Source organism: Bufo gargarizans, chromosome 4, assembly GCF_014858855.1.
Source record: "Bufo gargarizans isolate SCDJY-AF-19 chromosome 4, ASM1485885v1, whole genome shotgun sequence".
Taxonomy (NCBI): domain Eukaryota; kingdom Metazoa; phylum Chordata; class Amphibia; order Anura; family Bufonidae; genus Bufo; species Bufo gargarizans.
The window spans coordinates 93,574,109-93,588,548 of record NC_058083.1 but is presented as its reverse complement, the minus strand read 5'-3'; the positions used below and the strand labels follow the sequence as shown (position 1 = coordinate 93,588,548).

Sequence of the window (14,440 nt, the reverse complement as noted above, 5' to 3'; positions counted from 1 at the left end):
ATATAGCTTCCCCTCACTTCCTCAACTGACTCACTACTAGGGGAGTCCAAAACCTAACTTCCTACAGGGGCAGAATCAGGATCGGTACCCCTGACTGATCCATACAGAGATATGCTGGTACATTACAAGGAATTAACATAATAAATAGCATCACATAACAAGAACAGTTTGCAAGTACCCTATTCTGGGGTGCTACAGAATCAGGAGTAATAAAGAGTAATGTACATGAGAGGGAGGAGGAGGAGGGCAAACATAGAAGTATTAGATGCTTAAAATTATGGATGTTACTAATAAATTTGATTGGGGTGGCACATTTTCAGAGAACTAATGCAGCACAAGGAATGTTTTGGGGATAGAAGTGGAAGGTTTGAATTATGAATAGTGTTCAGGTTCATTTACACGTGTTGACCAAGCAGGCAATTATTGGGAAGGACCATTCCTTCTCGATAATTGCCTGCTCATCAGTGGAGGTGAAGAGCTGCATTTAGATGAATTGTTTGTGGGCAGCAGACTGTCCACACAGCACAATCTGCTGCCCAGAAACATTGATTTAATTCACTCGAATCGAAGAACAAGCATTTTGATCGCGATCGGCAGCACATTTCAGTGGGCCTATTATTGGGAACTAACATTTGTAGTAAGGTTTGTTCCCGATAATCGGCTCCATAATTGGCTTAGATCTCTGGCACAACAGAGAGCACAGGTAGGGTGTTAGACAAAGGGAAGATACAAGGAGATGTAGAATGTCACAGTTCTATTTTGTACAGATATAATGCATTCTCAGGTCAATAATGCCTTGCCATTGGGTTCCTCATGATGCCTGGTCTTTGGTGGGTTCAATATGGTTCACTTCCTGTATCTGCAGGTCACTATAGTAAGTTTCTGTAATGTACCTCAGATTAAAAGATGTTTGCTACACATGTGTGTACACATATCTTATGGAGTAATTTATTGTCATTTTCTTTTCTTACAGTGGGAAGAAGTAAGTGGCTACGATGAAAACCTGAACACTATCCGCACATATCAAGTGTGTAATGTCTTCGGGCCTAACCAAAACAACTGGCTCCGCACAACCTTTATTCCAAGGCGGAGCGCCCAACGCGTCTATGTGGAAATGCGTTTTACTGTCCGTGACTGCAGTAGTCTCCCCAATGTTCCAGGCTCTTGTAAAGAGACATTTAACCTGTATTATTACGAGACAGACTCTCACGTTGCCAACAAAGACTCTGCATTTTGGAATGAAGCCCCTTATCTTAAAGTGGACACCATAGCTGCTGACGAGAGTTTCTCACAGGTAGACTTTGGCGGCAGATTGATGAAGGTGAACACAGAGGTTCGTAGTTTTGGCCCATTGACTCGCAGTGGCTTCTATTTAGCCTTCCAAGATTATGGAGCATGCATGTCGCTCCTCTCCGTCCGTGTCTTCTTTAAAAAGTGCCCTAGTGTGGTTCAGAATTTTGCAGTCTTCCCTGAAACCATGACTGGAGCAGAGAGCACATCATTAGTGATATCAAGAGGGACCTGCATCCCAAATGCTGAGGAAGTGGATGTACATATTAAACTGTACTGCAATGGAGATGGGGAGTGGATGGTTCCGATAGGAAGATGTACTTGTAAAGCCGGATATGAGCCTGAGAACCATACTGTCTGTAAAGGTAAGAACTCTTATCTTTTTAATGACCTTCCACATTAATGTTGCAACTTCAATTTTCTGTAGACCGGACTCATTTGGTATCTTTCTGGGATTTACATACTGATATGAGATGAGCTGATATGTTTTCATTGCACTGAAAGGTGACATGTTTGTCTCCTCCACACTAAAAGGCCTATTAGACTGGATGATTTCCGAGCCAGATATTGGGAACAAGCATTTAGAACGGTGCCGCAGATCAGCCAATAAACAAGCAAATGGTGGTTGATTTGTATCCTTCATCAGGATGAAAGATGCGCAATTATGGGCGGCAAATCTCTCTGTGTATACAGTTATGTGCTACCAATAATCAATAGAAATAGCGATCATTTCTCCCCTATTCATTTCAAAATCACCTGTGTAATAGGCCGGTGCAAACAAGCACCAATCAGTGTGCTCATTGTCGATTGGCGCATTATATAGGTAGAGTTTACACAAGATCCATCTGAACGCATGTAAGACCACGGTCCAACATTCATTTATGCTACAAGTAATACTTCCCCTGTAGTGGACATCACTGTGGAAATAAGCAGTCACATGGAGGGCAGAGGTAGAAGGGCTTCAGTTTAAAAAAGGGTTGTCCAGATGGGATGACCCCTTCAGGTGTAGGACTCCAATGAAGCATTATGGCACATATACACTGCCCCACATTTACTAAGATGTTTATGCCAGTATGCCTGCTGGTGTAAACTGTGCCATCTGCCTCCAGACTTGTAAATAGGCCCTAAAAGTGGTGCTGTGCTTGGTCTAAATTTTCATCTGGCCCCTTCGAGTTGTCCATTTTGGCCAGTGTGGGCTAAAAAGGTTGAGAACTTCTGCTTTAATGGATCCAAGAAATAGAACCAACAGAAGGCAATAAATAATGGCCAGAAAAGGGGTCAACAGAGCTAATCGAATAAAGTCTACTAAATCCTCATTGGTAGTATAAATTCATAAGTCCCATGAAGTTTTATGGATTTTATCCTGTTAACTTTATGTTGCAAATTTACTGAAATATTGGTTATCAGTGATACATGGTTATCAGATAGATAGATAGATAGATAGATAGATAGATAGATAGATAGACAGACAGATAAATATATAATAGATAGATATGAGAGAGAGATCGATAGATCCTTAATCAAGCCAAGGTCTCACCTCATTCTTAACCTCTCTGGACAAGAGGAAAAAAGTGCTTTTCCATCTATAATCCTGTCCGCTGCAGTGTGAATTCAGCATAATGCAAAGTGGTTCTTTATTTTCTTGTTAAATGCACCCTGGCCTTTTGGGAAAAAACAGCCAATTACTCATTCAGAGGATTAAAGAGTAGCATAAAATGGTGAGAAAGCATTTAGACAAGGTCAATACAACAGCTTCCAAGTTGCTGATGAAAGACAAGCTGGCCCACGTTTACTAAGTAGTGCAATTACATCAAATTGATGGCATGGATGAAGCCATATAGTACATTTTAGGGTCATTCCTTGGCCCTTTTGAGGTCAGCTTATGGATACTTACATATTGCTAGAGGTAGTAGAGGTATGGAAATTCCTGAAAAGTCTGCTCCACCATAGACATGCAAAAGATGCATATTTGATGTCCGATAACACCAATTTTGGTCGGGTCTGCCAACAATAGTACATAGTGGTTGTCAGTCTACTGACACCTGTGGTGTGGAGGAAACTGATTTGGCAGATTGGAATTTACATGCTTAATATTTTGATTCTTCTTAAAGGGATTTTCTAGTTTGCACCAACCTCATTTAAAACAATCATTTAAAACAATCATTTATGACGGCAGCTGTACTTTTGTAATGTATTTATTTTATCTTTATTGCTCCTATCTTCCGTTCTGGGCTGTGGTCACATGACCATGTCCATGAAGCTCTTTTTTATTTCCTGTGATGTTATGTCCATGGGTGGGGCAGTGATAGGGGAGTTTCTGTATAAATAGCTGGGTGGGAGGAGCTATAAACTAGCTGGGCAGTAATAGGGGAGTTTCTGTGTAACTAGCTTAGTGGGAGGAGCTATAAACTAGGTGGGCGTTGTTGGGTGTAGTGATAGGGGAGTGTCTATATAACTAGCTGGTGAGAGGAGCTATAAACTAGGAGGGCGTTGTTAGAAGCGGCGCTGCAGCTGTGGCAGTGGAAGAAGAAGTGCATCATGGGTTTGGTTGGATACAGCCACAGGAAGTGCTACATACAGGATGGAAACAAACCAGAGGGATTTGTGTACATGGTGAAAACGGGTCAGAAGAGTCCAAACTGAAATAAACAAGCATGGGGAAGATGTACATGAGGTAAGCAGCTACAGGAGCATATCTTTGAAAAACCATAATAATCCTGTAGAACCCCTTTAAAGGGCTTGCCTGATTTATAAAATTGATTTTCAAATACCCTATAAGTAAATTCTAACTTAATACATGGTGGTCTCCCTTTTATCTGTTTGCCAGAGCAAAGGGCAGCTACAAAGAACATCAGACTCTCTGGAGGACCCAACATGGCCATGTATTCCTCAGACTTTGTATTGATTTCAAAGTAAATGGTGCAATTCTTTATTTCTCCTGGGGTGGCACTGCAGGGACACAGTACACTTTCCCAACAGCTGATTACTTGAGGTCTCCATAGAAGTACACCCTGAGATAAGCTCATTGCTTGTGAATTGTCTTAGATGGACAAGTCTTACGGGATGAGGAATGCCCAGGTGTCTGACACTACTTTTCTCCAACTGCACTGAAAAACATACACTTGTGTATGGGCAAATTATTATTGGACTAACCGCTACCTGAAGCCTTCCTCTTTGGTGATCCATAAAGATTGAAAGTCTTCACTTCGACCCTGGCACCCACAGGGCACTATCACATGCTAACTGTTGGCACACTGGCTGTTCTCCTCTATGGCAATCTCCTGCAGAGTGCCACTGCTGTGTGATAAAACCTGATTATAATCTGACAGCCAGCAGCAGACTTCACCACTCTTTGTATGTGCCATCCGTTCCGTATGGATTGTGAACTTGTAGGGTATGGCAGTGTACGGTGTACTCTATGTACCTACTATTTTCAGCAATGTACCTTCCTCTCTGTATTCTTACTACAAGGAATACATTGGGAGACAAAAGAATCAAGATGTAAATACATGTACAATGTTATAAACAGGACATAAGAGAGGGAAACGTGCACACACTAGGGTTGTGCCTGGTATCGAATTATCGATACCCAATCGATACTTTTGTAGTGGAATCAATTCAATCCCAGGATTTGCCTTTTACCGATACTACTATCACAGAATATGGCACACGCTGCTCTCAGCGACCTCCATGTTCCCTCAGCAGCACAGGGGAGAAGGAAGCATTCTCTCCCTCCCCCTGTGCCACTGCTGCCACTGCCACCATCGAGTGGGGAGAGGCTGTGGCCACTGCGTCGCCAAATAATCAACATTTAATACAGATACAGTGGGCGGGTGCCGGCGGCAGAATCACATAGCCGGCACCTGACCTCTATGACAGGGAGCTGCGATCAGTGGCTGTTAACTCCTCAGTGGAGCTGCGATCTGCGGCAGTAAACACCTGAGGAGTTGACTGCCGCTGATCGCAGCTCCCTGTCATAGAGGTTAAGTGCCAGCTATGTGATTCTGTCGCCGGCACCCACCTCGTGTATCTGTATTAAACGTTAATTATCTTCATTGGTGGCACAGAGCGCCCCCCCCAGTATTAAAAACAGAGAGTGTGAAGTCCTATTCACCCTGATAGAGCTCTATTAGTGCAAATAGGACAAAGGATTAAAATATCCCAGGTTCTAGCCCCTAAGGGAGAAATAGTTATTAAATAAAGAGTAAAAAAAAAAAGTTTAAAAAAATATTTTTATATATTTACAATATATATAAACAATAAATAAATAAACATATTACATATTGCCACGTCCGAAAAGTCCAAACTATTAATATATATATACGGACATCATCCATCGACCGCAAAAAACACAAACGTTCGTGTGCATGTAGGCTAAGACTCACATCAGTTGAGTTCACATCAGCATTTAGCTTTCTGTTGTTCTGATGTCAGAACAAGAAAAAAAAATGATAAACATGTTTCCATTATCGAACTGAAGTGACACAAACCAATCCTCCAAAAAAAGATGGATCCGTTATTTTTAGAGCTAATTTTTGTAATTTTTCAGTTATCAGAAGAAGGGGAAGCTGAATAGTGATGTGAACCTGGCCTAACAGACATTCTAGGTGAGATGGAGGCATATAGATTCCTTTCTCATAGTAATACCATTTTCTGTGCTTCTGTACAACTGTTCTGTCTGTAGGGGACCTATTGCTATGTTCCTGAAACAAACCAAATGCATGGATAGAATGCCAGAACTACAGTGAAGACTGACACAGTTACATGGTTACATAGTTAATACGGTTTAAAAAAGACATAAGTCCATCAAGTTCAGGGAGAGGTGGGGATGCGAATCCCAGAAGGAAGTGAGACTCAGATTTCTACATGTTATCATGTGCATTAATGTCATTTACTTTTAAGATTTCATCTAAACCCTTTTTAAAACCATCCCACTGCTCCTGCTGTGACCACGTCCTGAGGAAGTCTATTCCACAGATTCACAGTAAGAAGTTTTTACGCTTCTTGAGACCGAACTTTTTCTTCTTCAGTCGGAGGCAGTGCCCCTTGTCTTTTGAGGGGATTTTACATGGAACAGTTTTTCGCTGTATTTTGTGTATGGCCCATTTATATATTTGTACAGGTTAATCATGTCCCCCCTTAGACGTCTCTTCTCAGGACTAAATAAAATTAATTATTTTAATCTTCCTTCTTAACTAAGACCCTCCATTCCCCTTATCAGTTTAGTCGCTCTCCTCTGTACTTTTTCCAGCTCCAGAGCGTACTTTCTATGGATTGGAGCCCAGAACCGAACTGTGCCAACGCTTTGTAAAGTCCATGCCTGGTTTAATGCATGACAATATTCTGAGTAGCCAGTTGAGCAGTAGGAACATGGGAATTGGGGGGGGGGGTTGAAACTAAGGAGCTATGGAAATCGATATGACAAAATCAGGCTTGGAAAGTGGCATTGGTTAGACCAGGGTAACTCATAGCACATTAGTGGGACAACAGGTTATAGAATGTGTTTGCACAAATCTGAGAGTTTTGAAGGTTTCAATATTTGTGGCAGAAAACCAATCTAAGTGCTATTAATGCCCAAAAATATTTGGCAGTGAATTATTTGGCTAAATCCAGGATTATCTTTTTTATTAGCCTGCGCAGGGATAAAAGACTTGATTTACAGTGACGAAACTAGTTTAACCCATAGAAGTAATTGAAGAGAACCAAGTCCAAGAAGAAAGGGTATAGGTTTGTTTGCAGCAATGATATAATTATACTGTGATGTATCACTGCGCCATCAGGGGCTACAAGTCAGGGGAGACAGCTACAAATGTCTTTCCTACCCTACACATAAGATGGATTTCAGGCACTGGTAGGAGATGGAGATCTCAGCAGGTCTGCAGGCACTCAATGCCGAAAACAACATGACACGATCAATTTAATAAGAGTAAACACTGCGCAAGGTTCTGCCGCGCTGCCTCCGTGATGTCCGATCCGGGGCCCAGTGGAGTGTACTGCATGCTGAGCTCTCATAACGATGGTGTCAGTAGGGAGGGTATTAAAAATTGATTCATTTCCTGGCAAGGAAACTAAACCTGCAATGGGTCTTGGATTCGAGAATAACGTCAGATCTGTGGTTTATTGTGCATGGCCACTGTCACTTCATATTACCGACAGAGCTGAAGATGGGACGGTGAATTAGTCTACATTGAATTGCTATATTTTAGCCTCTATAACCTCAGATTATCACTAATATTCTCATTGAATCATTACTATGCTAATTAGCTCTCCTGCAGAAAGAAGAGACACCCATCCATTACCAGCTGGTCTGGGGGTTTTGCCCCTCGTCAGAAGGAAGAAAACTATCATACTAGGTATTACTAGCCAAACTAAGAATCCTCAAAAATAAGAGACATCCATCCAGCTGTTTTGAGGTTCTTGCTTCAAATCATTACAATAGATCAGAAAGTATCAGTGCGCTTTGGAGTTCAGGTTTATTCAGTAGGTGGGCACTGATATTCACTGGAGGTGACCTTCATCCTCATTCCAGCAGTCCATCCATACTATACCGATTTACCTGCCACAGGAGGGGCTCATCAATGCCATCGACTTGTAGGAACAGTATACTAACCCTAACCTCATGTTCCACTATTGCCGACTAAATGTTCTTGTATGGGTAATTCCTTTGTATTCATTCTTAAGGTGTACAAAGAAGAGGATGGCTAAAGTAGGAAGATTTTATGGTGTCCCCTTCACTTGTACATCCTTTGACTGGAGGGTCTAATGATTGTTTGATTCCTTTCACCCCCAGAAAGATTCAATGTGGCTCTTCATGCTCGTTCCCACCTTGAGATACTTATACAGTGTGACCACGACACGGATTCACGTCAACCATAAAGAAGAGATATGGGGACCAATCCCCCGTCTTTTCCATATGAACCATGAGCAAAAAGTCAATACAGTCCCTCTTTGGCCTGTATTCCGTTATACCGCTTCCTTGGCTTCCCATTATTGGCTTCCACAGGAGCAAACTGGTACTGGGTTTGGTGGGCAGGGGACTAAAACAGGGTGACACATAATTTTTGCAGTGAGATGCTTTGTTTTGTATACTTTCCCGACATTTGAACAGTGAGTGCAAAAATGGAACAGCAGAACTTAAAGGGGGTATGACGTGAACACTAGAGGGGTCTACTGTGTTAACGTGAGCATTAACGCCATACTGCAGAGACCCATCACTTGTTTACTAATTGTGTAAACTGCTGGTTGTGCCCCGTAGCTTGGCGCTGCCAGCTGTCTGCTGTGTTGGTTGTATTTTATTGCTCTCCTTTACATTTCAGAGTCACACTTTCCTTTCTATAAAGCATCCCTTGCCCTGTTTTCTATTATCATTAAATGGTTTCTGATGTGCTTGCTTACTCAGCAGTTATCAAAGTGTTAAATCCTGCTGCTTTTGTAAGTAGTTGCTCAGGACATAGTGGTATGCATGCAGAGAAAATGCTGCGCATTGAAAATTCTGTATCAATCACTGCAGCACTAATCAGAGTTCCCTTTACACCGACCAATTAAAGCGAAACATGAAAGACTTGTGGAAGCCTTTTGAAGTTAGACGTTCCGCTCGCTTCCTGATGTAGCAGATGCTGGTAGGCAGGCTCATGCCATCCTTGATGTGCTTGTTTGCCTATATGTTCTTCCTAAACTTTTGAACACTTGCAAAACAAAGTTAAGGAATGTGAAGGAAAAGCTTTGTTTGCAGTCTGGGTGGGAAATCAAAGGAGAATTTTATCACAATTGGGATTGTACATAACACTCAAGCAATCATATCCCTTCCAGAAGGGTGCCACCATCACCTCTGTAATATAGCAGGTGACCACCTTGGTGTCCATAAGAGCACGGAGATCTAGTATGGTCAGGAGGAAGCTCGTAATTAGACACTGCCTAGCTAGATCTTCATTGGCAGGAATTACTTAGTTATCCGTCCAGTGGACATGTCTTTATCATTTTGCCCACCTCCAGTTTTCTGCCATAAAAAAAGTCGAAAACCTTGTGTTTGCGACTTTCTAAATGTCATTGTGTCTAAATTTAGGCGCAAGTGGTTTATCTACACCGCCCTCCCCACTTTCTTGGCATATTTATCTCAGCTTATGCAGTGTCCCACTCACTGATGGTTGTGGGCACTTCAAACTTTTGTATATGCTTATCACATGTATTTCTGTATTTAGCGGTAATTCCGATTAACAGGCTGTTAGTGTCATTACATTTGTTCGCCCCTAGGTGGTGCTGGCACCACATATATATATATATTTAATTTTTTGGGGGGGTTGCTAAAAGAGGAGAGTTTAGTTAGGCTACTTTCACACTCGCGTTTTGGGCGGATCCATCATGGATCTTCAAAAATGGATCTGTTACAATAATACAACCGCATGCATCCGCCATGAACGGATCAGTTTGTATTATCTGTAACATAACCAAGACGGATCCGTCATGAACTCTATTGAAAGTCAATGGGAGACAGATCCGTTTTCTATTGTGCTAGATTGTATCAGAGAAAACGGCAGACATTTCGTGTCTGCCTCCAGAGCGGAACGGTGACTAAACGGAGGCAAACTGATCAGTTTTTGACCGCATGTGAGAGCCATGAATAGATCTCACAAACGGAAAGCCAAAATTCCAGTGTGAAAGTAGCCTTAGTTGGTTGTTAAGAGGAGAACAGAGAAGAAGGTAGGGAGTTAATGGAGGAGCAGAATAGGCCTAGTCCACAATGTAGCTGCTATTTTAGCCCCTTGGCTCTGGCCAAGCTGGAGAGCATAGAGAACAGTATTACAGCGGCACGGACCAGCGAGTCTACGTCTGATATAGAGAAAGTCTAGTGGGGGTTAGAGCCAAATTAGCCAATCAACTTCACAAGCAACAGTGACCAGGAGGAACCTAAAGGTACATGGACACAGCCAGAGGATTAATGCGCTAAATTATCCTTTACCACATGCCTCTATGGACATAGTGAACCGTAAGTCTTCAGTGAGTATCTTTTCCAAAGAATGGAGCAGAAGACTGATGCCTTCCATTAGGGAGCCGCCCTGTGGATTGCTACTGACTAGTAAGGGTTATTAGATCCAGTACCTGAGTGCAAGAGTGTGGACATAGAATAGACAGATATAGAAAGGAGGAAAACTCCTCAACTTACAATTGCCAAGCCTGTTACAAGGAATACAGCTGAACTAATATTTGGATTATTGGTTTGCTATCTACATGAACTGTACTGACTACCCTGAGACTAGTGATTTAAGTAAAAGTTCCACTGTTTTACTACAACCGACTCCTCATCATTTCCACCACCATCATTTGCACCTAACGGTGCTGGCGTCACGAACAACTGGGGTCTCAGCCTCACAAGCACCCTAAACACCTATACCATCAAGGGCACCTCAACTGCCATCTGGCTGGTGATCCCTGTACTAGAGAGTGCCGCGGAGGATTAAGTGCTGTCTTCCCCATCACTGCACAGCGGCCCAGGGAGGCTCTGCTAACCGTGAGTAAAGTGGTTATAGTTAGCCTGTTGACCTGATATAAGCCACATTTATCAACTTTTTAAAAAGTTGCAAAAATTTTCGGAATCTTACTTCAAAGAAAGGGTAATTATAGAAAATGGAATACTCAAGACAGAAGTGTTAGAACTAAAGATGCACCAAATTTATCAAACATCATGCACCATTTGATAAATGTGTCGCAGATTAGAACACCCGCAAAACTGATTTTAGAAATTACCGTCATGATAACCCCCCACCACCACAGCCGCCACCACCACCATTGCTCACACAGTCTATGTATGCAATTATAACCACAGTCTCTGTCTTAGGCCTCATGCACATGACCGTTGTTGTGCTCCGTTCCGCAAAATGGGGTTCCGTTGTTCCGTGATCCGTTTCTGTTTTTGTTTCCGTGTGTCTTCTTTTATTTTTGGAGGATCACCAGACATGAAGGAAAGTAAAAAAAAGTCGAAGTCAAGTTTGCCATGCAAATGATAGCACGAAAAACGGAACAACGGACACGGAATGAAACAACGGTCGTGTGCATGAGGCCTCAGTTGATGATATGATTGGTACACCAGATGCCTCCTGCTTTTTGCTGAACTCCTCTGCAGACACATGTCACTGGCAGCTTTGCTGGCTTCTCCCTGCAGTCTGCAGCTCTGATCTGCGACCCCACTGATCTGGGAGTGGTATAGCCCACATGCAGGCTAGACTGCTCCTCGTCACATTACGCACGGATAAGAAGGCCGATGCTGCACTCTCATCAGTCCCACACTATTTCCAATATCATTTGCCATTTTTTACTTCTAATGTTCTGTGCACCGCACTCTTCTCTGCTCTCTACTTAACCCCCACACACAGCACCCAGGATCCTGCCTTACGTCAGACTCTTCCTACTTTCTGTGCTTCATAAATCTCTTCCTCCAGAAACCAGTTTGTCTCCTGTAGCCTTCCAGCACAGGTTAGAGTATCGCCCACTGTAGACAAGAATGTTGTCCTTAGCAAGTAGGAGGATTTTTCTTGTCCGACTAGAAGTGCACTTTAAATGTGACAAGAGTATTGACTTTATATGTGTACTACGCTGTGACAGCCAATAATGATTTTCCAGCCTGCCATCTGGAGCTGCAGACGGCAAGGTGAAACTTAAGGACATTGCTTCAGATTTATAAAAAAAAACTTGTGCAATAGAATGTGGTAGAGTGACCCCTATCATCTAATCCGGTCAATCTCAAAAATATTGCTCCCAGGTAGAAATAAGTAAAACTTGCCACTTATAAGACAAATGGATATGTATCTATTAGAGATGAGCAAATCAAATCTCACGAAGTGGAATTCAATCCGAATTTCAGGATAAATTCGATTTGCCTAGAAGCTGAATTTCCTCGTGCTTCGTGTCAGCAAATCGATTTAATCTGAAATACCTCCTCCATTTGCTCGTGATGAGCCACCAGCCTCCATCTTGCTTGAGGATCTCGGCCAAAATCCTGTGCACCGCGAGATAACATCATCACGCCAGCCAGCGTGATGACGTAATCTCACGCCGCATAGGATTTTGACCGAGATCTTCTAGCAAGATGGCGGTGGCCAGCCCGTTGCGAACAAATGGAGGAGGTAAGTTTGATTTCGTATTTTTTTTTATTGTTAATTTTACACTCAGATGCCGTGATCATGTATGAACGAGGCATCTGAGGGGTACAATTACGGGGGAGGCGCTATCGCAGCCCCCTGTCATTGCACCTGTTACTTACAAAAAAATTTGCTTCGTGACATAGCAATATATTTTTTTTTTATTCAGCGAATCAGACGAATCAAACTTTTAAGACATTTGCTCATCTCCAGTATCCATATTGAGCTTGCAGCATTTAAGAAATGTATCCGGTGGTGTAATGCCAAGCACATTTTGGGGGGTTTGGCTCAGTTTTAAGGCCCCTTTACACTGCCCAATGTTTGGGCAAATTATATTGCTACTGAGCAGGGGCGTAGCTATAGAGGAAGCAGGGGAAGTGGCTGCTTTGGGGCCCAAACTCAGAAGGGGTTCACAGTATTACACAAGGAAACGGGAGAAGGGGCTGTCGGGCCTCATCTAAGAGACAGCAATCTTAAATAGCCACAGGAGTGGGGGTTGCATGGGAGGAGGAGGTTGTGAAGATGCATCTGGGGGGGGGGAGCATTCAAAAATTTGCTGTAGGGCACAGTCATTTCTAACTATGCCACTGACAGTGACACTGTATGAAACGGGTGGAGTGGCTGAAGGTCTTTGTCTGAGAGTGTGATCTTGACTAGCCTCAGGAGTGGGGCTTGCACAGGAGTCGGGAGTTGCAAAGAAGTTGTTGGGGGAAGGGGGACCTGTTCAAAAATTAGCTGTGGGGCCCGATCATTTCTAGTTACGCCACTGCTACTGTGTGCTCGTAAGGACGCTTGTTGATGATAATCTACCTTTGTAAAGGTGCCGCCAATTACCTGATGAAAGACTGAAACGCACGCTCATCGGGTAATAGACAATTTGTATGGTCACCTAACTCATCTTTCGCCAGCAGCAGATCCTGCCATCTAAACAGCAGTCGGCTGCCGGAAAACAATGATCCTGTATGAGGACGAGCAATGACATTAGCGATCGCTCCTCCCCATACTATGAAAGAGATCACTACATTTAGATGCAGCGGTCTCCTCAATTGACGAGCTAGCGACAGGAAGGTACACTTTCTTCCAGACAATTGCTTGCTAAGGGGTGTACTTGTAGGGAAGACTACCAGAGTTTCAGTGGCCGATGTTGAGTGTCGGGAGAAGAAAGGGGGGCATGTGGCACTGCATTTAAATACAGGACGTCCATCCCAGTTGAAGGAAATCGTATCTACAGCTTTGCTTCCAGGGATCAAATTTCAGTTCATTACCTATTGGGAAATGTGAGCACTACATGTTCTTGGTTATTTGACACCTACATTTATCCAGAACCCCACTAAGGGCACTTTAATAAGCAAGGATAAACATATAAACCAAAGCATTCACACATCAAATGGCAATTTTCTATAAAAGACTCTAAGCTCTGGGGACCACTAAACATTTTGTGACTGATCTCTGGGGGTTTTGAGTCAAACGACTTCAGGAAGACAAACTGTAACAAGTGAAATCAACCCCCTATTATCCTCATTGTACATTTCATTGTGCTATGTTACAGCTGTAATTTGCAGGACCGGTCTCACCTTAAAATCTGCCATTTTTATGTGCCAGATTGTGACTTGTTAAATGAATATATTGTTCTTAAGGAGAAGACTGGGGTCAGGTAGGGTGAGAACACCTGGAAATACAGGAAGGCGGCGGAGAAGTCGTCTCGCTGGCTGTAATAAAAGAGAGTGCGATTACAAGATGGTCCGCAGGGGACCGGTACCCAGCAGGTGTCCCTCTGAATTACTGATATGCCGTGTGAACATGTGTTAGAGCACTGGCACAGCAAAACACGGCACTCATCAGCAGCTCTCAAGGGCTATGCTCCTACACAGCCAGCCGTACTCTAGAATTTCTTTGTGCCTCTGCTGTCCCGTAATCAGTCAGGCTCTTTCTTTCCCAGTTATTTCTCATCACCTGACAGCCTTGTTATATGACATGTTAAGGCACCCATTAAAGTGTACGTTCACCTACTGGGATGC

General features: G+C 43.0%; 1 protein-coding gene across 4 annotated transcripts in view; it reads left to right on the top strand.

The window, feature by feature from the left end:
- Positions 1-14,440, top strand: part of EPHB1 (EPH receptor B1) — a 359,685-nt gene that overhangs the window by 161,574 nt on the left and 183,671 nt on the right. For all 4 annotated transcript variants that reach the window (XM_044289421.1, XM_044289419.1, XM_044289422.1 and 1 more), the window contains exon 3: positions 974-1,655. In XM_044289421.1, the coding sequence (XP_044145356.1) occupies positions 974-1,655 (682 nt within the window). The remainder of the gene's footprint in view (positions 1-973; positions 1,656-14,440) is intronic.